At 43.6% G+C, this 25785-nt stretch overlaps 3 protein-coding genes across 3 annotated transcripts; 2 read left to right on the top strand and 1 right to left on the bottom strand.

The window, feature by feature from the left end:
* The first annotated feature begins 1056 nt into the window (after positions 1-1056).
* On the top strand, positions 1057-9732 carry drd4b (dopamine receptor D4b). Its single transcript, XM_034525426.1, has 5 exons — positions 1057-1320; positions 2982-3094; positions 4368-4960; positions 9303-9506; positions 9698-9732. Exons 1-5 carry the CDS (start codon positions 1057-1059, stop codon positions 9730-9732), a joined length of 1209 nt encoding a protein of 402 aa, XP_034381317.1.
* A 5179-nt stretch (positions 9733-14911) lies between these two features.
* sirt3 (sirtuin 3) lies at positions 14912-18063 on the bottom strand. Its single transcript, XM_034529484.1, is given in 7 exon segments — positions 14912-15539; positions 15847-16038; positions 16116-16292; positions 16294-16552; positions 16636-16815; positions 17607-17649; positions 17738-18063. Coding segments are annotated over 7 exon segments (936 nt in total). The 5' UTR covers positions 17799-18063; the 3' UTR covers positions 14912-15515.
* A 22-nt stretch (positions 18064-18085) lies between these two features.
* On the top strand, positions 18086-25016 carry psmd13 (proteasome 26S subunit, non-ATPase 13). The gene is made up of 13 exons (XM_034529482.1): positions 18086-18320; positions 19026-19104; positions 19797-19831; positions 20008-20063; positions 20163-20206; positions 20540-20626; positions 21314-21485; positions 21583-21662; positions 22239-22364; positions 22716-22778; positions 23339-23419; positions 23550-23666; positions 24752-25016. The coding sequence occupies exons 1-13, from the start codon at positions 18220-18222 to the stop codon at positions 24845-24847; spliced, it is 1137 nt and encodes a 378-aa protein (XP_034385373.1). The 5' UTR covers positions 18086-18219; the 3' UTR covers positions 24848-25016.
* Positions 25017-25785: the final 769 nt, after the last annotated feature.

Raw genomic sequence — 25785 nt, 5'->3', positions numbered from 1 at the left:
TAATAAATAATACTAGCATGTAGTAAAGTATCAGTACTTTGAAGTATTGGTGGTAGTAGTAGTCAAACAGCAGTAGTAGAATACTAGCATGTAGTAAAGTATAAGTACTTTGAAGTATTGGTGGTAGTAGTAGTCAAACAGCAGTAGTAGAATACTAGCATGTAGTAAAGTACTGATACTATACGTGGTTCATGCAGCAGCTTCCTGTTTTTCCCCTCTGGGACTCCAAATAAAGGATTTCATAGATAAGCACCACTTTCCGCGATGTGCTTTTAAGTTTCTTGGAAATAAGTAATTCAGCATAAAGAAATCAAATTTAAAAAAATGTAGTAATTGACTCAATAAGTCTTTGTTGTCAGTCGACTAATCCACTCCTAATTTTGAAGTACTTAGTTTAATATCTTAATTGTATTATTACCTTGTGACACCACTGCGTGTATTTGTCAAACTTAGTACAAGTTACTTTACAGATATTATGAACCAATGCATTATGATATATTCTATACATAATGGGATAAATAAGGCTTTTTGCTCGTGCTTGTGTGACTCGGTCCACGCCGGCGTGGCCGCCCGGGGTCCCCGTGAACGCGCTCACACTGTCCCGCTGTGTGTTCACGGTAAGCGGATGGATTTAAGCTGCTGCCTCCTGATTGGTCCACTCAGACCACTTATTCCTTCAGCCGCCGGCTGAGGAGACGGTGGCCAGACTGGGATCCATAAGGCAGTGAGAGCCCGCTGGTTCCGGTTCCTCTCAGCGGCGGGTGGGTCGGGGTTGTGGGCTGGAAGGAGCGCATGAAAACGGGATCTAATTGCGCGTTTTTGGAGAGCGGCGCGGCGGACTCGGGGTGTCGGAGCCTGAACGCGTCAGATGAGCGTCCTAACTGGGGCCAGGAACTCTCTCCCCCCTCGGGGACTTCACCTGTAACGCTCGCGCTCGTCTCGGGACCGCTGGGCACGGCTCATAGATGAAAACCGCCCCCCGCAGAGAGTCGTTCTCCGTCGGACAAGGAGCCCGTGAGTCTGCGGCGCGCGGTGCGCGGAACCCCCGGCGGCACCATGTCGGACATCTCCGCCGACTCCAACAACGACACGCTGACCCCGCAGCAGCAGCAGCCCGCCGCCGCGGCCGGCTACAACTTCCCGGCGCTGGTCTTCGGGGTGCTGCTGATCGTGCTCATCGCCGGTGGGAACGTGCTCGTGTGCCTCAGCGTGTACCTGGAGAAGGCTCTGAAGACCACCACCAACTACTTCATCGTCAGCCTGGCCTTCGCCGACCTGCTGCTGGCGGTGCTGGTGCTGCCGCTGTTTGTTTACGCAGAGGTAAACGGAGATCTGCGGGGGCCCGGGGGGGATTACCGGCCGAGGCAAGGAGGCAGAGAGGCAGAGAGGCAGAGAGGCAGAGAGGCAGAGAGGCAGAGAGGCAGAGAGGCAGAGAGGCAGAGAGGCAGAGAGGCAGAGAGGCCGGGGCCACGGGGGGTCATTATGAATTATATCAGGACGTTTTAGTGTTTAATATCTGTGCTTTGCGCATTGAGTCAGTCAGTCTCTGTTCACTTTGACTGGGATACTTTCATTCAGAGTTTGTGTATATATTTATTTATATATATATATATATATCTATGTATATTTTAAATATTACCAAAACAATAATTCTCATTCAACGTTTAGTGCTCAAATGATCGTAAATCCTGATCTTTCTTTGAATCTTGATGATCTGCTCTAGTTTACCGAGATGAGGGTCTATAATCTTTGGTTGGAGGGACTGAACCTATAATGTGTCTTTGTGATCAGAGGTCTGATAATTATTGAAGAATAGACTTCTACAGAAAAAACATTTTCCGTTCTGCATTATTACTGAAAGACACAACATGACTGGAAACACAAAACTACCAAAAACATGCAAAATGACACAAGGAACAACCACAACAAGGACACGCAAAATGACCTCAAAGGCATGTCGAATGACGACAAGAAGATGCACAAAGTCACTAAAAAGACGTTTAAATCAAGGACACGCAAAATGACCTCAAAGACACACACGACTGCAAAGATGCATAAAATGAAAAATAACTACAAAGACAGCCAAACGACAACAAAGATGCCAAAATGACTGCGAAGACACACAACACCAGTAGGTAAAAACACACAATGTAAATAAAACACACCCAGAGACACCAAATGACCACAAAGACACGCAAAATGAACACCTAAATGTGTAAAATGACCACAAAGAGACACAAAAAGACAACAAAGACGTGCAAAACAACAACACAAACAGATAAAATGACCACGCACGCACAGACACACACAAAAATAAGTCGCCGACAGTCGCTTTGTGTCGTGGGCCTTTTACATGTGTTCTGCCCAGAGACCCCATTGTGTTATAGACGGAACACCTTCAGCCTTTAGTGTGTAAAAACACACCGTTACACGGGAAAGGAGTCCAGTGAATCGTATATTTGAGTTACACATTTAATAAAAAGGATCAACGCGTGTCCCTCACTTAATCAATTAAAGACCCCGGGACACACCGGGGGGCTCACACTGGTTATTATGGGAGGCGTGGTCCGTGAATCACAACATCCAGGGCATTACCAGGCGTTTGAGAGGGTAATCTCGCCCTTAATAAAGTATTAAACGCCACCTGGCCGCTTCAGGGATACCGAGGCTTCCCCCTTAAGTCCCCTTTAATTAGCTGCATGTGTGATCCCGTTACCTGTGCCGCTGGCTGCAGACAGTTAATCTACCTGGAGCCACGACGGCGCTTCGTTTGCACCCTAACCCACCGGATCAGAGGAGTCCAGCCCGGCGGTTAGAACCCGGCCGTGTTCACCTGACGGAGAAAAGTGTTTCACCGGAGGAATGTTTGTCTCACCGCTGAGCTGCAGTGGTGCAAGAGGATTAAACATATTTGCTCTGGAGATTTAGGGCAGCTAATCAGTGTGTGTGTGTGTGTGTGTGTGTGTTGTATTTCTGTGTAGTTTCAGGGGGGAGTTTGGTCCTTGAACATGCTGGTGTGTGACGGCCTGATGACCATGGATGTGATGCTGTGCACCGCATCCATATTCAACCTCTGTGCCATCAGCGTGGACAGGTATGTGTGTGTGTGTGTGTGTGTGTGTGTGTATGTGTTAAAGGCGATTTATATTTATCTGAAAGTTTAATCAAGATTTAGTATACTTTCATAAATCAGTCAACAGATGCCGTTTAAATATTTGACTGTCGACGCAGCGTCTACGATGTCTTACAAAAGGTTATTCACTTTACGTGTTTGTCAATTTCCGCTCGTAGGAAACTTGCGTTTAGGAAAAGATCGTAAAAAATACTTAGTAAGGTTTAGAAAAAGATCTTAAAACACTTAGTTAGATTTAGGAAAAGATCGCGAAAATACTTAGTTAGGTTTAGGAAAAGATCTTAAAACACTTGGTTAGGTTTAGGAAGATATTGTGAAACATTTGCTTGTGTTTCGGAAAAGATCGTGAAAAATGTAGTTAGATTTAGGAACAGATCTTAAAACACTTTGTTAGGTTTAGGAAAAGATCGTGAAAACAATTAGGTTTAGGAAAAGATCGTCAAATATTTAGTTAGGTTCAGGAAAAGATCATAAAATACTTAGGTTTAGGAAAAGATCGTCAAATATTTAGTTAGATTTAGGAACAGATCTTAAAACACTTAGTTAGGTTTAGGAAAAGATCGTCAAATATTTAGTTAGGTTTAGGAAAAGAACATAAAATACTTAGTTAGGTTTAGGAAAAGATCATAAAATACTTAGGTTTAGGAAAAGATCATGAAATACTTAGTTAGGGTTAGAAAAAGATCGTCAAATAGTTAGGTCAAAGAAAAGTTAAATACTTATCACGGTCGTGAGGGAGCTTGAATGTTCGTATTTTTCTGGTAAGTGTAGACGACGTATATGAATGAAACGTACGTGTTTTAAATATTTACTGCTCATGTTATTCTCTGATGCTGAAGACAGAATAAAAGTGTTAATGCTGCAGAAGATCTGTGCAAACATTTCACACGTGGAAAATACTGTAAAAACAGCTGCTGACTTTCTGTCGGGAGCAGCAGGGTGATGGAGACTTATTTATGTATCTCCTTTCTTTTTAACCCACTTCATTAAATAGGAATATCATGAGAGGATAGAAGTTGAATAGAAATACTTTTTTAAACAGCATCTTGAACACCATCGTTTTTTAAAGTAACCCTTTAAATTACAGCGTAGAAATAAAAGGAATCATGTAATTGATGAAAATTAAAGCTTCGGAGTGACTTGAAATAATGATAAATCAATATTTATGGAGCTTTTAGTAACGGTTTAGTCTATTCAACTCTTTAGAGTCCTACCGTAGCTTCTCTCTCTCCAGGTTCATTGCGGTGTCCATCCCACTGAACTACAACCGTAAACACGTGGACCACCGTCAGATCGTCCTGTTGTCGGCCACCTGGCTGCTGGCCCTCGCCGTGGCCTCGCCCGTCATCTTCGGCATCAACAACGTGCCGGACCGCGACCCCAGCGAGTGCAAGCTGGAGGACAACAACTACGTGGTTTACTCCTCGGTCTGCTCCTTCTTCATCCCCTGCCCCATCATGGTCCTGCTCTACTTTGGGGTTTTCCGCGGGCTGCGGCATTGGGAGGAGACGCGCAAGGTCAAGCTGCGCAGCAGCATCGACGCCTGCAGGAAGCTGCAGCACGCCGCCGTCGCCACCGCCCTGCCGCCGCTGGCGGGCACCATCCCCGGGCCGCTGCCCATGCCCCTTCCCCGGATCATCGAGAGGGACCTGGCCCAGTCTCGGCTGGACGACACGGGCGACTACATGCAGCGGGAGATTCCCTACCCCCGACAGTACCGAGAGAACTCGGTGCCCACGGTGACGTTCAGCCAGCTGCACAGGAAGAAGAGAGCCAAGATCAACAGCCGGGAGAGGAAAGCCATGCAGGTGCTGCCGGTAGTCGTAGGTGAGTGTTCCTGCTGTCCTCCAATCAGAGGCACACAATAGCTGTAGTTAAAACACCATGTTTTAATCAATGCTGAAGAGGGAAACCCATGCGAAAGTGCTTAAAACCTGCATTCTCTCTCCTGACCACCAGGGGTCGACTCCTCTGGTTGTATAGAAGTCTATGCTTCATGTGTTAAAGCTGCATTCTTTCTCCTGACCACCAGGGGGTGACTCCTCTGATTGTATAGAAGTCTATGCTTCATGTGTTAAAGCTGCATTCTCTCTCCTGACCACCAGGGGGCGACTCCTCTGATTGTATAGAAGTCTATGCTTCATGTGTTAAAGCTGCATTCTCTCTCCTGACCACCAGGGGGCGACTCCTCTGGTTGTATAGAAGTCTATGCTTCATGTGTTAAAGCTGCATTCTCTCTCCTGACCACCAGGGGGCGACTCCTCTGGTTGTATAGAAGTCTATGCTTCATGTGTTAAAGCTGCATTCTCTCTCCTGACCACCAGGGGGCGACTCCTCTGGTTGTATAGAAGTCTATGCTTCATGTGTTAAAGCTGCATTCTCTCTCCTGACCACCAGGGGGTGACTCCTCTGGTTGTATAGAAGTCTATGCTTCATGTGTTAAAGCTGCATTCTCTGTACTGACCACCAGGGGGCGACTCCTCTGGTTGTATAGAAGTCTATGCTTCATGTGTTAAAGCTGCATTCTCTCTCCTGACCACCAGGGGGCGACTCCTCTGGTTGTATAGAAGTCTATGCTTCATGTGTTAAAGCTGCATTCTCTCTCCTGACCACCAGGGGGTGACTCCTCTGGTTGTATAGAAGTCTATGCTTCATGTGTTAAAGCTGCATTCTCTGTACTGACCACCAGGGGGCGACTCCTCTGGTTGTATAGAAGTCTATGCTTCATGTGTTAAAGCTGCATTATTTCTCCTGACCACCAGGGGGCGACTCCTCTGGTTGTATAGAAGTCTATATAAATGACTCTACTTCTCTTGATGTATTCCCTCAGTAAACATTGTAAACATTAGTTTTTGGTCTCAATCTCTAGTTTCAAGTCTTCTTCAATACAGCGTGATGTTCATTTAGTCCATTATGGTCATTTAGAGTCAAACAGACCATAAAGCAGGGGATGCTTTGGTCACTTCTGTTCGCTGGTTGCAAAAAGATGGCGACAGCCACGATCTAAAATGGCGACGACCAAAACGTCAAACTCAAGGCATCAGAAACATCAGTCCACAAACCGACGGGTGACGTCACAGTTACTAGGCCAACTCCTTATATACGGAGCATGGTTTTAATCCTAATGTGCGAAAGTATTATTGATCCAGATCACATGGACCAGAGAGTCCTCAGACCTGGACTCAAAGCCCAGAAGAATATGTTGATTAGGTAGATTAATGTTCTCATTGGCCGTTATTTAGTTCATAAATATTGTTAACTTTCTTGAGACTGATCTTGACTTTGAGTCTTTACTGTTCCTACGTTTCCCTAAATGCAACTTGTTCCTACGTTTCCCATAATGCAACTTGTTCCTACGTTTCCCATAATGCAACTTCACAGCGTTTTTCTTATTAAACCCTCTTAAACTCCACGTTATCAGTTCATAAGTTTGAACATGTGTACTGTTATTTAAACATGTGAATTCAGTTATTTAGCCAGAAGAAGAATTATTTGTGTTTGTTGGTTTGTTTGTGAGGGAAACACATTTACAGTAGATTACCGTAAATAAACTGTTAAACGTATCAGCGCTTTTAGGAGTCTCAGACAGGAGGGCATTTTAAGAATGAAATGCAACCAAAATTACATTTGTCTAAAATAAATAGATAGAATAAATGACAATAAAATAAAACAAATGCATTAAAATAAGTTCAAACCAAACAAAATTAAATATTATACGTAGAAAATACAAAATAATCACCTCTCGGTACTTCGTGGTTTATTTCATTATCTGTGTGTATTATCTACATTTCTTTTTGAATTTGTAGATTCTTTTGATCTCTTTCTTGTATCTATTATGTTTATGTTTTTCCACGAGCGGCATCGTGCCTCACGTTGTTCTCCAGTAATCTGTTTACTCTCTGGATGAGGCGTTTGAGTGCTCAGCGGTTCAACACCGTAAATGCCACATTGTTTAAAATCAGCTTCACAGAAATGTTCACCTGCTGCGTTCATGAGGATGAAATGAACTTTGACCTCTCGAGAGGTCGATCAAAACATTTAATTAACATTTATGTAGGCTCTCGCCTACACACCTGTGTATGAGTGTATGTGTGTATGTGTATGTGTGTAGGTCCTCTGAGCGCCCGCCTCTCAACAAGCAGCGGCGCCATTATAGCTTAAAGCCCTTAATCCAATTAATATGCAGCACATGATGGAGCGGTCACACTATCTGTTTCACTGTGAAGCTGCTGCTTACCGTGTAGCTGCTTCTTACCGTGTAGCTGCTGCTTACCGTGTAGCTTCTTCTTACCGTGTAGCTGCTGCTTACCGTGTAGCTGCTTCTTACCGTGTAGCTGCTGCTTACCGTGTAGCTTCTTCTTACCGTGTAGCTGCTGCTTACCGTGTAGCTTCTTCTTACCGTGTAGCTGCTGCTTACCGTGTAGCTGCTTCTTACCGTGTAGCTTCTTCTTACCGTGTAGCTGCTGCTTACCGTGTAGCTTCTTCTTACCGTGTAGCTGCTGCTTACCGTGTAGCTGCTTCTTACCGCGTAGCTGCTGCTTACCGCGTAGCTGCTGCTTACCGCGTAGCTGCTTCTTACCGCGTAGCTTCTTCTTACCGTGTAGCTGCTTCTTACCGTGTAGCTTCTTCTTACCGCGTAGCTGCTTCTTACCGCGTAGCTTCTTCTTACCGCGTAGCTGCTGCTTACCGCGTAGCTTCTTCTTACCGCGTAGCTGCTTCTTACCGCGTAGCTGCTTCTTACCGTGTAGCTGCTGGTTACCGTGTAGCTTCTTCTTACCGTGTAGCTGCTGCTTACCGTGTAGCTGCTTCTTACCGTGTAGCTTCTTCTTACCGTGTAGCTGCTGCTTACCGTGTAGCTGCTTCTTACCGCGTAGCTGCTGCTTACCGCGTAGCTGCTGCTTACCGTGTAGCTTCTTCTTACCGTGTAGCTGCTGCTTACCGCGTAGCTGCTTCTTACCGTGTAGCTGCTTCTTACCGTGTAGCTTCTTCTTACCGTGTAGCTGCTGGTTACCGTGTAGCTGCTTCTTACCGTGTAGCTGCTGCTTACCGTGTAGCTGCTGGTTACCGTGTAGCTGCTTCTTACCGCGTAGCTGCTTCTTACCGCGTAGCTGCTGCTTACCGTGTAGCTGCTTCCGTGAAGCTGCTTCTTACCGTGTAGCTGCTGCTTACAGCGTAGCTGCTGCTTACCGCGTAGCTGCTTCTTACCGCGTAGCTGCTGCTTACCGCGTAGCTGCTGCTTACCGCGTAGCTGCTGCTTACCGTGTAGCTGCTTCTTACCGCGTAGCTGCTGCTTACCGCGTAGCTGCTGCTTACCGCGTAGCTGCTGCTTACCGCGTAGCTGCTGCTTACCGTGTAGCTGCTTCTTACCGTGTAGCTGCTTCTTACCGTGTAGCTGCTTCTTACCGTGTAGCTGCTGCTTACCATGTAGCTGCTTCCGTGAAGCTTCTTCTTACCGCGAAGCTTCTTCTTACCGTGTAGCTTCTACATCTCAGGGCTCATAAAGAGACACACGACCATCCACATCTACGGGCCAATTTAGAGTCCAATTAACCTTCATGTCTTTGAGGAGGAACCCGGAGAACCCGGAGGGAACCCACGCTGACACGGGGAGAACGTGTACACTCCACACAGAAGGATCCGACATTCAGTGCAACGGTTTAACAGGTGTCCACCACACCTGAGCCTTCCACGGGGTCATTTTTTTTGCATTATGCATACTTTTACTTCTGTAAAAGATCTGAAAGCTAAAACTATAAAACAAGTATAAATATAAATGACGTTGGAGTGACATTTTCCAAACTACAAAACACAGGATCAAAAAGAAATCTCTCTTTTGAGACGAAAACCACCGCGCCAACATTTTTAATTGCTCCGAGCTCTCCGAACAGCTCTCATTGTTGATTTATGTAATTTCCTCGATCCTGCCAGCAAAAAAAAAAACAAGATCGACTGCTACAAAGAAAGGCATAATTGGTGAGAGAATAAAAAACCTCCCAGGTGTGTTATTTGTCACATTTATGTGACATATTGACAATTAAGGTGTCACATTCTTTATAATTGTTTTTCTGGCGCTGAAGGTGGTGAATGCGAACGAGTCGTGTGGCGTCCTGAAGGATGAAACCTTCGACGACTGACTCGTGTATATCTATTTTATTTCCCCGACGCGCAGGCTGCTTCCTGTTCTGCTGGACTCCGTTCTTCGTGGTGCACACGACGAGGGCCGTCTGCGTGACCTGCGACATCCCGCCCGGTCTGATGAGCACCGTCACCTGGCTGGGCTACGTCAACAGCGCCCTCAACCCCATCATCTACACCATCTTCAACACCGAGTTCAAGAAGTTCTTCAAGAAATGTTTCCGCAGCTGCGGCGGACGTCCCCCCCCCCCCCCCCCCCCAAGGAGGAGCTGGGAGGTCACACAGAATGAAGTGCTTTAAACTCTGTAAATGAAACGCCGTTTGGCGATGCTTCTTCTCGATGCGCCGGGGATTTACTGCCCCGAACATAAATGACGATGTCGGGGAGGAGAAGATGAACTCTTTACTGGTGAAGCTCTGGTCTGCCAGCTCCTGCCCGCGCCCGGTTTGAGGAGATCAAATGAGCTTCGAAAGACCAGAATGTTTTTTTTTTTTTTTAAAAAGCTGAAAGCTTCATGACTTTAAAAAAAAAAATTCATTTCTTTCTTTAAATACGCTGACAGGAAAAGTTTGACATTTTTATTTCATTTGCTGAGCTTTACATCCACTTTCTATGCTAAGTGAAGCTACAGCTGGTTAGCTTTAGCTTAGCTTAGCACGAAGACTACAGCTAGCCTGGCTCCGTCCGATACCAGAAATCTGAAGCTCACTTTAATCAACAGGTTATATGATGTTGGACTATTTCTCGGCCCGCCGGAGTAACTTTCTAGCAACCAGAACTAGCTGCTCCTCCCCCGTTTCCCCGTTTTCTTATGCTAAGCTAGGCTAACCGGGCTCCTCGCTGTAGGGAGAGTGGCGTGATTTGGTCTCAAGAAGACTTTCACCAAATCACTAACTTACTCTGTGTCTAACCGGTAAAACATCCGGTATCCGGTGTTTAACCGGTAAAGGATCCGGTGTCTTACCGGTAAAACATCCGGTGTCTTACCAGTTAGACATCCGGTGTCTTACCGGTAAAACATCCGGTATCCGGTGTTTAACCGGTAAAGGATCCGGTGTCTTACCGGTTAGACATCCGGTGTATTACCGGTAAAACATCCGGTGTCTTACCGGTAAAACATCCGGTATCCGGTGTTTAACCGGTAAAGGATCCGGTGTCTTACCGGTTAGACATCCGGTGTATTACCGGTAAAACATCCGGTGTCTTACCGGTAAAACATCCGGTGTCTTACCGGTTAGACATCCGGTGTCTTACCGGTTAAACACCGGCTTATCCAGCTCATCTCGGCCGTTTCAAGTCATTTTCACACAGCAAAACAAACACATTCATACAATATAAAGTAGCAGTTTGCCTTAAAGTTCAGAGGATGTTCGGTGTGTCTGACTTTGAGTTAATGAGATTTTCATCTTCAAACCCTTTTTCACACAAAATGTCAAAAACACTGGAGACGGACGAGTCACAGTGGTGAGAATAAGACACCGACGTGTTATAAACACATCACACAAGGCGCGAGGGGAGGGCGGCCATCTTTTACCTTTTTAAATAGTCGTCCTCTGCAAAGAACCGATTATTTTACTGCAGCGGTTCATTGCTGCCACCAAGACAAATATATACTGTATATGCATTAAATTAAAAAATATGTATTGTTTTAAGATCCTTTTCATGGTAGATTTTCTTGTTATTGCCACACTATATTTCATATAATAACCAATCACTCTACCCTGATTGTTATATTAAGATAAATCTAATTATTGCACAAAATCAACGTTCAAACAAGAATCTTTTTTACAACTCAACGTTTCTTTGTGCGTCGTGAAATATTCGCTTCTCAATTTGCTCGTGTTTCATTTATTTGTGTAATAACAGCAACGTTTCAGGATTAAAAAAAAGAAGAAGAAAGATGTGTATCTGGTAATAACAAGAAATATATGACTTAGGAGATATTGTTAAAATGAAAAACAAGAATGTGATAGATTGTGATTTTTTTTTTTTTTGTCATTGTGGCAGAAATAACTTTATTTTACACAAATTTCCAGCTTCGATTTATATTATTTACTCTCACAACTATTGTTTCTGCTCCATGAAATACTAAATATGGTACTTTTTCTGATTTATCAATAATATTAGAGTCCCCTCTCTGTACAGAGGAAGTGTTTTTATTTTAATTGTATGCTCAGTGACGAATATCGGAACAATTTTTGCTTTCAACAATGTTTGTTTGCTGTTGAATGAAACCTTTAAGTTTCAGTCATAGAACATTTAAGTGAAGCATTTCCAGATCGTGTCTTGATGACGTTGCTCAATAGTCATTATATCTTTATTATGTTTCTTTGTTCTGAAACTGATGGCTTAAATGTGTGTGTTGTCCTTTAAGCCACGACCGCCTGTCACAGTGTGTGTGTGTGTGTGTGTGTGTGTGTGTGTGTGTGTGTGTGGTTACTGACTGTGCCTTTCGTCCGCCATATCCACGTTTTATGTGGAAACCTTTCTAATAAAGTGTGTCATCTTCCTAAATGTTCTAAGTCTAATCCACTCAGTTCGAGGTCAAACCTCCTCGTCTTCACTGATTTACGCTCGTCACACACGCAGAGACGGTATTTTCAAAATAAAGTTCCATCTTTACAGGAAACTACTCCGGTTGGTTTAGGCAACACAAATTATTCATTGGGTTCAGTTAAATATCGTGAAAATACTTTGTTCGGTTGAGGAAAAGATCGTGAAATACTGAGTTAGGTTTAGGAAAACATCGTGAAAATACTTTGTTCGGTTTAGGAAAAGATCGTGAAATACTGAGTTAGGTTTAGGAAAAGATCGTGAAATAATTTGTTCGGTTGAGGAAAAGGTTGTGAAATACTGAGTTAGGATTAGGAAAACATCGTAAAAATACTTTGTTCGGTTGAGGAAAAGATCGTGAAATACTTAGGTTCAGTAAAAGATCGTGAAAATACTTTGTTCGGTTGAGGAAAAGATCGTGAAATACTTTGTTCAGTTGAGGAAAAGATCGTGAAATACTTTGTTCAGTTGAGGAAAAGATCGTGAAATACTTTGTTCGGTTGAGGAAAAGATCGTGAAATACAGAGTTAGGTTCAGTAAAAGATCGTGAAATACTTTGTTCAGTTTAGGAAAAGGTCGTGAAAATACTGAGTTAGGTTGAGGAAAAGATCGTGAAAATATTTAGGTTAAATAAAAGAAGTGCCGTTACTGAAGTATGCAAGTTATGTGACTCATAAATCTGGTGGAAACAACGCTCACACGCATTTACTTCCTCGTTCGCGATGAGGAGGAAGTACGTGAACGGAAACACTGGTGCTCATGACCCACGGACGCGGCAGATTGTCTGAAGATCCGGAAAACTTTGATCTGAGTTTTATACTCAGTTGAAAGTCAAACTTGTCGTTTTGTGTCTATTTCTGATCGTTTTTCATCTCTTTGTAGTCGTAGTCGTCTCTTTCTGGTCATTTAATCCATCGGGAGACGGAGAGGCTGTCTGACTCCTGTTTAAGGCTTCTTGCTATACACATATATATATATATATATATATATATATATATAAACATGGATTAATGGAGTAAGAAGAACAAACCATGAATAGGAACCCAACTGAGATGTGCAAATTGGATATTAGGCTCTGCAGTCTTATTACTTCGGTCTCAACATGTGGTGACTTCGCGTTAAACACACAATTCTGCCATTTCCATCTACAGTCTGTATTCCCACTGTTGGAGCGCTGCTACCTGCAGTGACCATGTATGCATGTATACTATGTCACATCTTAACAGCATTATTGGACAACAACACAATCTTCTCGCTACAGCAGCTGTTCTTTCTATTGATTCAGTTCTTCATCAGTCGAAGTCGACACTGAGCTGTAGATGTTCAGACGGAGTCGTATTTTGTTGAGCACATTTAGGACTTCTCGTATCTGCCGACTTAAAACCATAATACAGTTGGAAGTCATCCAATGTTTGGTGTTTTTCATAGTTCAACTGAGACTGAAAGTATACAGCCGGCACAGTAGTAGCCAACGCGGAAGAGCCTTAAAGCTGCATTCTCTCTCCTGACCACCAGGGGGCGACTCCTCTGGTTGTATAGAAGTCCATGCTTCATGTGTTAAAGCTGCATTCTCTCTCCTGACCACCAGGGGGCGACTCCTCTGGTTGTATAGAAGTCTATTATTCATGTGTTAAAGCTGCATTCTCTCTCCTTACCACCAGGGGGCGACTCCTCTGGTTGTATAGAAGTCTATGCTTCATGTGTTAAAGCTGCATTCTCTCTCCTGACCACCAGGGGGCGACTCCTCTGGTTGTATAGAAGTCTATGTTTCATGTGTTAAAGCTGCATTCTCTCTCCTGACCACCAGGGGGCGACTCCTCTGGTTGTATAGAAGTCTATGTTTCATGTGTTAAAGCTGCATTCTCTCTCCTGACCACCAGGGGGCGACTCCTCTGGTTGTATAGAAGTCTATGCTTCATGTGTTAAAGCTGCATTCTCTCTCCTGACCACCAGGGGGCGACTCCTCTGGTTGTATAGAAGTCTATGCTTCATGTGTTAAAGCTGCATTCTCTCTCCTGACCACCAGGGGGCGACTCCTCTGGTTGTATAGAAGTCTATATAAATGACTCTACTTCTCTTGATTTATTCCCTCAGTAAACATTGTAAACATTAGTTTTTGGTCTCAATCTCTAGTTTCAAGTCTTCTTCAATACAGCGTGATGTTCATTTAGTAAATTATGGTCATTTAGAGTCAAACAGACCATAAAGCAGGGTATGCTTTAGGGCGGGGCTGCAAGGTGATTGACAGGTAGACGTATGCGGTGTCTCTACGTTACTCCTCAGTCCAGATACGGTCACTTCCTGTTCACTGGTTGCAAAAATCCAAGATGGCGACGGCCAAAACGCAGAACTCAAAGCTTCAAACCAACGGGTGACGTCCACTTCTAATAAACGGTTTATTAAATAAAAACACACAAACTACAGCTGAGTGACGCCATTGGGTCAGAAACCAAACGATTGAACAAGTCGATTTATTAACGTTGTTAATAAAAGAATAAATGACTTCAGACCCTTTAAGAGACAAAACCCTCCTTCCAGTCGACGATATCATGCAGAGATACTTTTTCTTGTGATAAAGACGTCAGCAGCGACGGCACTAGAGGGACCGGAGGGTGGGGGGTGATGAGGGTGGGGGGTGATGAGGGTGGTGGGGGGGGGGGGGGGTGATAATTGGAGTGAGGTGTGAGACGGGTTGAAAAACAACTGAAAGGAATGTAGACAGGCAGGTGAGAGTGAATCGACTCCTTCAATAGTCGAGAATGATCTCACTTCACCATCTAATCTCTAATAATAGAATAATTCCTCTGAATCACCGAAGTCAGACTTTTGACATCTTTAAGCATTTAATTTGTTTGATTTTACGCATAAAAAGCATCCTGACTTGGATATTAAGTCCCTCTTAAATTATTGGTGACAAGTAGCTCTAATTTATGATTGGTTCAAATCAGATGGCGGCATTAAAACTTTGAGGAATGTCTGAGCGAATGAGGACTTTTTTATTATAGGTATAAAAAAAAAAAAAGGAAGTTGCTGTAGCATCACAAGATGATGGATAACTTACGAAATAAAAATGAATAAAGGCAAATATATAAAAGTAAGTATGACTTTGCTTTATTAATGTACTAAAACACACTTAAAGTTTAAAGTGAGAGTCAAAGTTTCATTGACATTTGTTTTTAATAAGAAAACATAAGAGATTCACTTTTTATTATAGTAGCAGTCACACTCTTAATCACAGCACTCTGGCGCCCTCTGCTGGTGGGAAATAATATCACATCTAAAAAAATATTTTAAAGACTGAGCTCATCTTCAGGTTCATGCTTGTATTTTGGGTTTTCTAATCATTTAGATATGCTTTATAATAAATAAAAACAACAACAACAACAAACATAAAAATCGTTCTTTTTACAAAATATGACCTTCAGCAGACATTTCTTGACGTTAGAGATAAATAAGTAAAATAGAATATGGCACATGTTTTTATTGTGAGGTCAACAAGGTCAACCAGCTGCACGTTGCATCCAACCAGATACACCTGGTTGGTTTTCCCTGCGTGTCACTCACCTGCGTTTTGCCGATATCAATTTTGTTTTCCTTATTTTCCAATCTGTGAGTTTCCGTCGATATAATGCATCCCATAATAAACAAAGTCTAGAGTGGATGAAAGTCAAACCTCCATCTGGACAGAAAGCTTCACTCTTCTGTCTTTGTTGCAGCCTGCAGATAAAAAACAAAAGAGCACAAAAGTGATATAAAACTGTAAGAATTCATCACCAAACCTCCGTTTTTGGTCGTTAAAGCACTAATTTATATTTATTTAATTTTAACTGAAATGATTTGGTGCGTTATGGATCACATGAGATCTATGACCTCATTGAAGTGGCTTTTAAAAAGCCTTTATTGGCTATTGGATTAAAAATAATGCCGTGAACCAAAGTACGACACACACACACACACACACACAGTGCCAAAGAGTCTCACACACACACACAAGAGTCTCACACACACACACACACACACACACCATCAGAGCGTCCAGCTCCCGGGTCCAGCCCAGGGCGTCCACCAGGACTCGCACCCCAGCGACCACGTCGCCCAGCTGCACCACGTCGAGGGCCCGGCGGCGCCCGGCGAACGGACCCACCGGGTCTCTGTTGATGAGCAGCCGCGGCACGGCGCCGCGCACGGCGTCGGCCAGACCGGCGAACGGCTCCACCTGCGGAGCAAAGGGCCTGTTTTTACCTTCCATACGTGTGGTTTTGGGGCGTAGTTTCATTTAATTAAAGAGCAGACCTCCAGGGACGTTCCCATGACGACCAGCAGGTCGGCCCGAGGGAAGTCCGCGAGGTACTTGAAGAAGCGACGTGGAAGCTCCTCCCCGAAGAACACGATGTCCGGCTTCACCACACCTGTACAGGTGGGGCACTTTGGGACCGCCCCTCTCATCACGTCGGGCTGGAGGGACGTTCGTGTTAATAGGAGGAGGTGAATACGCACGTCTTTCCAGCCCGTCGATGTTCTGCGTGTACATCCGGAGAAGCTGCCTCTTCTGGTGGAGCAGACGCACAAAGTAGTGGGTCGGGTTGGGCCGGTAGCGCCCCGGGTAGAGCTCCCTGGCCAGGGCGAAGAAGGGACGCGGGTTCTGGTGGAAGAAGCTGAGCTCGAAGACGGCCTCGGCGTAGGGCAGGTGGTACTGCTGCAGGTTGTCATAGAGACCGCTGCCTGGAGACCTGAGGAGGGGATAACGCAGGAGACGCATCACGGGCCGGTTCACACTAGAATACGACACGCAGCACGCAGCGGGGGTTTTCACCTGAAGTCCGGGATGCCACTCGGCGTGCTGATCCCGGCTCCGGCCATCACCACCACCCTCTCGTACCGCCGCTCTCGGATGTTCTTGGCGACGTCCTCCAGGGTCAGGCGCTCCTCGGCCGGACCGCCGCCGCGGGAGGAAAACCCCCGAGGCCCGTTGGGCCGGGGAGGGTGTGTGCGTCTGGAGATAAGTGTGTTACGTTGTGTAGGCTCCAAGTCGAGGTTTCATGGTGGTAATGTTCCACCTGTTCTATCGTGTTCTGCTTAGGGTTGGGTTCTATCGGAGGAACTCGAAGCATGCGGACTACCCTCCTTTAAACACGCTCATTGCAATATTTGAAGTAACCCTGAACCACACACGTGACATCACATATCGATTGTTCCTGTACTCCAACAAAGAAATTACTGCTCCACTCGTTTTAACTCGTAGTTGATTGATAGAAAAGTAATTGGCGACGATTTCAATAATTAAAATTAAAATAATGCCATTATATATTATTATTATATTATATTATATAATGTTCTTCCTTCATCTTTTACAATTGTAAAAAAAAAATATTTGGGGATAGAAAACAATTAGCAATTTTAAGCCAATTTTAAAAAATGTTATATATATATATAATTAATTTGTATATTATTGGGTTTTAGACTGCTGGACATAACAAGACATTTAAAGACGCCCCTATGTGCTCAGAGAAATCCTGGAGACATTGATTATTAAAGAAAATAATATCCTTGTTTTCATCTTTGTGACATGCATTGTCTATAAACAAAGTTTATACACAGTTTATTTATTTAGCTAAAGAAGTGATTCCCCAGCACATAAATGAACATGTCTGAGACGTAGTGGAGTAGAAGGAAGAAGATGCATGAATTAAAAAGTACCTTGAGTACTTGTATAGTTGTACTTGTATTAGTATAGTACTTGAGTAGATGTACTTGTACTGTGTTGTGTCACTGAGGGTGAAATACCTGCACAGAGCTGCAGCTGCACCTTCACTTTGACTCAAACGACCTATAACAAAAAAGCAAGAACTCCCAATTATCACTCACCAAACAGTGATTATCACTTCGTTATGTTTTCATTTGTCTGGTCGACTCACCGCCTGCTCTCGAGCTCAGGTACCGACAGAGTCTGACAGGTGACAATGCTGAAGGGGCCATGACGGAGCCCTGAAGTCACCCGCAGATTGTTATTGCATGTTCGGCTTTAGAAACGTCCACTTCCCATCATCCTTTGCGCCCGACAAGAAGTTTTTTTTAATTGAAATTCTTTATTTAACAATAGCACATGTCCATTTTCATGAATTGTAAATAAGAAACGGCAAAAAAATACATTTAAATACAGTTAAACTAACAATCCTAAAATTATCCGTCGTAGCTAAATAATCCAATTATAACAATTATAGCTTCCGGTGAGAAATCTGAGCGGAACGGTTGTTTTTAGAAACGCCCACTTTATTTCCCGTCATCCTTTGCGCCCGGCAAACAGAGCGGCGGCCCCCCCACAACACGACAGGCTACTTGACGTTTAGCGGAAGAATACAATAGTTCCCTTTAAGCTTCGACACTTCCCTTCGCCACGATGAGAGATGTCACCGGGTTCCTTAAGCAGCAGCAGAGCAACAGCACCACTCCGGAGATGGCGACGGAGTGGCACACGTTGGAGGAGTTGCACAACAAAAGGTGAAGCACCCGGCTAGCTAGCGATCCGCTAATGCTAGGCTAGCTAGCGTTAGCTCGCCCATTCATTCTGAACGCACGCTGAGTCATGCAGGGAGCTAGCGTTAGCTGCTGTTAGCTTCGGTTAGCCGGCTATAGTTCCTCCCTAAAGATCATGACTGTTCATTTGAGTTTATAATCATTTAAATCGGTCACCTAAAGACTTCCCCGGGACAATTTCCTTCAACACACCTGCCACTTTTATTTTACGACATATCCTGGTTTTAAAGTACTGTTGTCCGTTTGTTGTTTACCACATTAATCTATTGCACTATGTTTATTGTTTTATTCTATGTCTATGTTTACCTTTTCACCTCGTCATATTCCGTGTTTAGGGTTGGAGCTTTGAGCCCAGCATCGTCTCTTTAGGCCAATGGAAGACAAAGTTTTTATCATGGAGACTGAATAAAATAAGTTATTATATAGAAATGTAATGTTTCATACGTACATATCTCCAGGAATGTGTATATGTGTTAGTAGTGGACACTTTCCTTTACTAAATACTAATGCAGTGGAATAAAAACAAGACCTGAATCCTCATCATTTGTTATACTTTGAATGGAGATTATTGCGTTTGTGGTATAAAGATATAACAAAAGATTGTTGTAGCTGATTTTTTTTGTTTATCTTCTGGATAAAGTGTTGATATATATGTTGTTTACTTGACAGGTTGTGGCATCAGTTGACTCTGAGGCTGACAGACTTCGTTAAAGATCCGTGCTTCAAAACGGGAGACGGCCTCATTCAGGTAAACGCTCCAGTCAAGTCGTTGTTGTGCTTCACCGTTAACAAACACAGCTTAATAACACACATTTCCTATCCTGTATTCCTATATTCAACTTTTTAAAGTTTAGGACAAAGAGGCTATAACATCCCATCATAAACGGTTTAACTCTCCAGATGCTTTGAAACACACACACACACACACACACACACACACACACACACACACACACGTGTGCCGTTAAATGTAATTTTTGTCTTGTGCATTTAGTAAAAGTCTTCATCGGGCTTTGGGATGTTTTCTAAAATCAGTGTGGTGATATTAACTTAAATATTTATCGCAACGTCGCACATGCATGTATAATTTTATAAAATGATTAAACTGATGGTTGAAGCAAAGAACAATTTTACAGTTAGAAATCTCGGGTAACTCTTTTAGTTTTTTCCGCTTTTTAAAATGTTGTTATCCGATTTATTACATTTAGACAACAGAAATTTGTTCATGAATTGTTTTCAAACTTTTTTTAAAGTAAAGGCACAACATGAAGCTTTGATACCGACTGTAAAGGATTAAAAATAACTTTTAATAACTTTCCCCGCTCACTAAGGAACTTTAACCCTAAATTACGTCATCATCCAGATACTAGTCATAGCCCCTAACGAGAGGATTACTGTGATGCCTCCTTTGATCTGACGGCTTCCTTTTCTTTCTTAAAGCTCTACGACAACTTCATCAGTGACTTCGAACACAGGTGAGAAACTCGGTCTGACCTCGAGACTCCTGCCGGCTCAGGTCCTGGTTCCTGGTTCCTGGTTCCTGGTTCCTGGTTCCTGGTTCCTGGGTCCTGGGTCCTGGGTCCTGGGTCCTGGGTCCTGGGTCCTGGGTCCTGGTTTGATGCTGATCTTATCGTTTCTGTTCCCTCATTAGAATCAACCCGTTGTCCCTCATGGAGATTATACTGTACGTTACCAGACAGATGAAAGGTGAGAACAACATGCGGCGAGAAATACTTCCAGCAGAATACACTTTTTCCACATTTTCAGTGTTTACAATTTTATTTTTATTATTATTTGTGTGTCCAGATCCCAAAGATGCCATCACTTTCCTCGAGAAGACCAAGGAAAAGGTGAGCTGACCGATCCAACACCGAGTTTAATTTGTTCATTAGCACCCAACTAAAGCTCATGCAGTCAAATACAGAAATAGTAGCTTGTTTTTAATTAATATTTCAGTGGTCAGTTTCAATGTAAACTACTTCAGAGGTGTTTTATTATACTTTACAGTCTTTTTGTAGGCTGATGTTTTTGTTCCTGTTGAATTGTGTTGCACTGAGAGGCGTCTTCGGTATTTTGTCCATCACTAAATATCCAAAACGGTCCCACAGAACCACAAACTGATCCGCATGTTCCTTAAACTGAACCTCTATCCTCCACGACCGTGTTTTCTCTTTCCGGTTCAGGTGAAAAGCTGCGACGAAGCCCTCATCCTCTGCAAGACTTCCATCGGCAAACTCAAACTGGAGATCAGCGATCTTCCGGCCACAAAGGTAAACGCTCGGCTCTCTTTTCTTCTTTTTAAATGAAGCCGCTCACTCAAAAAAACTAGCCTCGCGCCTCGTTCATATTTGTCCATTTCAATGATGAGGCGTCTTTGACGGATTCGGCGACGTAAATCCAGGACCGTCCACAGTTTTGTCCCCCAAAAAATGACTTTCATGCAAACTCGTCAGACAGCAAAACAAATGGGATGCAGCGAAGCATTTAACCCCTCGAACCCGATTGATGCACCCTGTTGATAAATTATATCAAAGCTGATCTTTAAACTTCAAATCCTGACTCGTAACCATCACAGTTACCTATTTTTATTTTCTTCAGTGTCACTGTTGTCAGTACAGTACAGATTATATTCTATTATACTGTAATTATAACATCTACCCAGATTGTCCAAAGAGTAAATAAACATATGAAGCTAAATTAATTTAAAACAAAAGAATATTTCGTCCAACGGGAGTGACAAACATAGTTTTTTTTTTAATTTTGTTTTATATTATCAATAAACTCTCCCTGGAACACATTGATCTTTTTAGTGTTAAAAATCTGTGGACAAACAGGCACAACAGAATAAATACAATGGGACATTTAAAAATGTTAAATTAAAAACTAGAAAATACCTTTTCTAAGGGGAATCTGGTGTCATGTGACCAATCGGCGTCGTCGCCTCCTTTTACCCCCAGAAACTCATAGAAGACGTGGAGGAGATGCTGAACAACCTGCCCGGCGTGACGTCGGTCCACGGGAGGTTTTACGACCTCTCCAGCAAATACTATCGCATCATCGGGAACCACGCCTCCTACTACAAGGACGCCCTGCGCTACCTCGGCTGCGTGGACATCAAAGACCTTCCAGGTGAGGCGCTCGGGGTCCGGACTTCAGGGCGCGGTTCACGTCGGCGGTGATTTCATGTAGTTGTTTTTTATTTTGATTTTGATTTTTTACTCCACAGAGACGGAGAAGCAGGAGAGGGCGTTCACGCTCGGCCTGGCCGGACTCCTCGGAGAAGGAGTTTACAACTTCGGGGAGCTGGTAGGATGAAAAACATACAACTCACGGCACTAAAGAGAAAAGGGAGAAAATATCACGTTTCAAGATCCCTCATCACGTTTTTTGATGATCCAAACTGGCGGATACGGTTTTCAAATAGCAGACTATTTATATTTATTTTTTAATATATTTTTCTATATCTAATTTTATATATATATATATATATATATATATATATATATATATATATATATATATATATATATATATTATAAATCGCTCTGAAGTCAGTTTACACCATCAAATAATCTAAATATTCTCCTTATACTTTGTAAAAGTCATCTTTAGTGGGGGGGGGTTTTCTTCATAAAAACACACAATTTAAAAGATAAGGAAATAAAGCATTTTTATCTTAAGAAAATATACAAAAAAATTGTTAGTATTTTTACTTAATTCATCTCGAATATATATTTCTATTGCTATGAAAACATCTCCTTCTCACCAAAACTTTTTTTTACAAGATTACACGATAACGTTCTAATTGACCCAGTACTCATTTTCACTGAGCGGCGCCTGAACGCACCGCGCTGACTTCTCGATGTGGTCGTGTCTCCCCAGCTGATGCATCCCGTGCTGGAGTCCCTGAGGAAGACGGACAAGCAGTGGCTCATCGACACGCTTTACGCCTTCAACGGCGGCAACGTGGAGAAGTTCCAGGGCTTCAAGTCGGCCTGGGGCCAACAGGTGAGCCTCGTTTATACGACCTTATATGACCTCCACCTATTTACGGGTTGACCCGGTCGCCATTTGTTTCATAAACGGTGGAAAACCGTTTTTTTAAAACAATTACAGAATATTAAACTGGGGATAGTTTAGTTTTTGGGACTTCAAACAAAGTAGATTCTGCTTTATTTTTAAAAAAAAACACACATCTGTGCATGAAGTTTGAAAATGGTTGACTTAAACTGTTTTTTAAGGAGGTGGTTTAACCCTTAGTGACCGCTTCATTACTCTTAATGGAGATATTCTCCTCACAAGAGATCAATAACCCGAGATATCTGATCTCTGATCACTGACGCGCTCCCTCTCTTCCAGCCGGACCTCGCGGCACACGAAGCCAAACTGATGCAGAAGATCCAGCTGCTCTGCGTGATGGAGGTGAGCAAACCAAACGCACATTTATTACTAAAATCGATTACTTTTAAGGATCTTTTCTTTCCTATTTTATCTATACATGTTTTTTATAATTTCGTACAAGGAAATAGGCTTTCAATAAACGAGAAAATGGATCAGAGCGTTCACTTTTTACCTTTTTACCTGTCTCCTCGTTTCCTTCGCTGGCACCTTGGCTCCTCCCACTAAAGGTGTGAGGGGAAGCCATTGAGAAATCGGTTGCTTCAAGCTGTCATTCATACGTCACGACTTTCTCGCTAGATTGAGTGTCTTTTGGAGCTAATGCTGCGCCTTTCATTGGAAACGAGTTGGCAGCTCTGGGATCAGTCTTCAGGTTGGCTGATTTTTACCATTTGAGCGTTCTCTCGCTGTTTTCTAAAGAACCTTTTTAAAGACCAAAGATCCTCGTTGACGACCTCCACAACACGCTTCAGTGATGTCATCTGTCACCCAACGGGTAAAAAACAGGCATAATAATCTCTCTCTCTCTCTCTCTCTCTCTCTCTCTCTCTCTCTCTCTCTCTCTCTCTCTCTCTCTCTCACAGATGACTTTCACTCGTCCTGCAAACCACAGAACGCTCACCTTCACTGAGATCGCTCAGAGTGCCAAAATCCCCGTTAATGAGGTCAGTGACGAAACATCAGCTCATCAATCAATGACTGATAACGAGTGATCGGCTTCTTAATTACCAGGTTCTCAGCGGGTCTGCAGGTGTTTTGTTTTTTTACATTTGTTTCTGGACTCGTGTGCTGCAGGTGGAGCTGCTGGTGATGAAGGCTCTCTCTGTGGGCCTGATCAAAGGGAACATTGACGAGGTGGACCAGAAGGTGCAGATGACCTGGGTGCAGCCCAGAGTGCTGGACCTGCCGCAGGTTAGTCCCCATTCTGACGCCTATGCTTCATGTGTTAAAGCTGCATTCTCTCTCCTGACCACCAGGGGGCGACTCCTCTGGTTGTATAGAAGTCTATGCTTCATGTGTTAAAGCTGCATTCTCTCCACTGACCACCAGGGGGCGACTCCTCTGGTTGTATAGAAGTCTCTGCTTCATGTGTTAAAGCTGCATTCTCTCCACTGACCACCAGGGGGCGACTCCTCTGGTTGTATAGAAGTCTATGCTTCATGTGTTAAAGCTGCATTCTCTCCACTGACCACCAGGGGCGACTCCTCTGGTTGTATAGAAGTCTATGCTTCATGTGTTAAAGCTGCATTCTCTCTCCTGACCACCAGGGGGCGACTCCTCTGGTTGTATAGAAGTCTATGCTTCATGTGTTAAAGCTGCATTCTCTCTCCTGACCACCAGGGGGCGACTCCTCTGGTTGTATAGAAGTCTATGCTTCATGTGTTAAAGCTGCATTCTCTCTCCTGACCACCAGGGGGCGACTCCTCTGGTTGTATAGAAGTCTATGCTTCATGTGTTAAAGCTGCATTCTCTCTCCTGACCACCAGGGGGCGACTCCTCTGGTTGTATAGAAGTCTATGCTTCATGTGTTAAAGCTGCATTCTCTCTCCTGACCACCAGGGGGCGACTCCTCTGGTTGTATAGAAGTCTATGCTTCATGTGTTAAAGCTGCATTCTCTCCACTGACCACCAGGGGGCGACTCCTCTGGTTGTATAGAAGTCTCTGCTTCATGTGTTAAAGCTGCATTCTCTCCACTGACCACCAGGGGGCGACTCCTCTGGTTGTATAGAAGTCTATGCTTCATGTGTTAAAGCTGCATTCTCTCCACTGACCACCAGGGGCGACTCCTCTGGTTGTATAGAAGTCTATGCTTCATGTGTTAAAGCTGCATTCTCTCTCCTGACCACCAGGGGGCGACTCCTCTGGTTGTATAGAAGTCTATGCTTCATGTGTTAAAGCTGCATTCTCTCTCCTGACCACCAGGGGGCGACTCCTCTGGTTGTATAGAAGTCTATGCTTCATGTGTTAAAGCTGCATTCTCTCCTGACTGTTTCAGATCAAAGGTATGAAGGAGCGTCTGGACTTCTGGTGTGGAGACGTGAAGAACATGGCCATGCTGGTGGAGCAACAGGCCCACGACATCCTCACCTGAACCGGTTTCCGCCCCTTCGGTCCAGGGAGGGAAACCCCTTCACCACCGTTTCTGTTTTGTATTGTTCTTTCTGTCGGATGTTCACGCTTTTCTGTTTATTGCCAACCTGTAAAAATACACTGTGGTGTTTTTACAAATAAACAACTGGTTGAAACATTATTATCCACTTCACACAGCCTGAAAATATTAATAGAAATGTCTTTTTAATGTGGCTCTCGGTTAATGTCAGCTCAGGTTTGTAAATCTAAGGTTTATTATATTTGTTTATATTCCTTCGCTGGATGTTATTTCACAGAGAAAGTCAGTGGCAACCAAATGCTCTTTAAAATAGAAAATGCACTTAATACAATTGACAATTTCTCCAGTTGTGGCTTGGACCAGTTGACCCGCTTGTGTCTCGTTGCCATGGAGACGCCATTTTGGCCCCTCCCTTTGCCCTCCCACGTGTCACGTGACTGGACGATGTGAAAAGTTGCTGACGTTGCACATTACGAACCTGTTTCACACGGGAATTAATGTTCATTAATGTCTTCATTCAGCAGCTTCTCATTCTGAAGGACCACATGCAGTACAACTAGTGCCCCCTGGTGGTGGGAACTAGAAGACAGGCTCATACAGACACAAATGAATCTCATAAAAACAAAGTGACCAAACATCAAAGTAGAAGTAGTTTTGCAGTAAAATGTCTCCTGTGATGGACATTATAGTTTTATAATTTTACATTATTATTATTATTATGCTGTTTTAGGTAAAACATCTCTGAGATGAGAGTAGAAGTACTCGAGTAAAGTACAAGTACAACACATTTGTAATTACAGCTCAGGTGTAAATGTACTTTGCACCTCTGGAAATGCATTTCTTTTTTTTCTGGCAACTTTACTGCCAAGAATTTAAAGTTTTCAGCTGGCTCGTTTCATAACAAATTACTTTAAAGCGCT

Source organism: Cyclopterus lumpus, chromosome 3, assembly GCF_009769545.1.
Source record: "Cyclopterus lumpus isolate fCycLum1 chromosome 3, fCycLum1.pri, whole genome shotgun sequence".
Classification (NCBI taxonomy): Eukaryota; Metazoa; Chordata; class Actinopteri; order Perciformes; family Cyclopteridae; genus Cyclopterus; species Cyclopterus lumpus.
The sequence above is the reverse complement of the archived record's forward strand: the minus strand, read 5'-3'. Positions and strand labels throughout refer to the sequence as shown.

What these genes read in the sequence shown, in the direction of transcription:
- drd4b (XM_034525426.1), top strand. Translation starts at nt 1,057, where the DNA reads ATGTCGGACATCTCCGCCGACTCCAACAACGACACGCTGACCCCGCAG. An exon ending in TGTGCCATCAGCGTGGACAG is followed by an intron (nt 3,095 to 4,367) that starts GTATGTGTGTGT and finishes CTCTCTCTCCAG; the next exon opens with GTTCATTGCGGTGTCCATCC. An exon ending in GGTGCTGCCGGTAGTCGTAG is followed by an intron (nt 4,961 to 9,302) that starts GTGAGTGTTCCT and finishes CCCGACGCGCAG; the next exon opens with GCTGCTTCCTGTTCTGCTGG.
- psmd13 (XM_034529482.1), top strand. Translation starts at nt 18,220, where the DNA reads ATGAGAGATGTCACCGGGTTCCTTAAGCAGCAGCAGAGCAACAGCACC. An exon ending in AGCTGCTCTGCGTGATGGAG is followed by an intron (nt 22,779 to 23,338) that starts GTGAGCAAACCA and finishes TCTCTCTCACAG; the next exon opens with ATGACTTTCACTCGTCCTGC. An exon ending in GAGTGCTGGACCTGCCGCAG is followed by an intron (nt 23,667 to 24,751) that starts GTTAGTCCCCAT and finishes TGACTGTTTCAG; the next exon opens with ATCAAAGGTATGAAGGAGCG.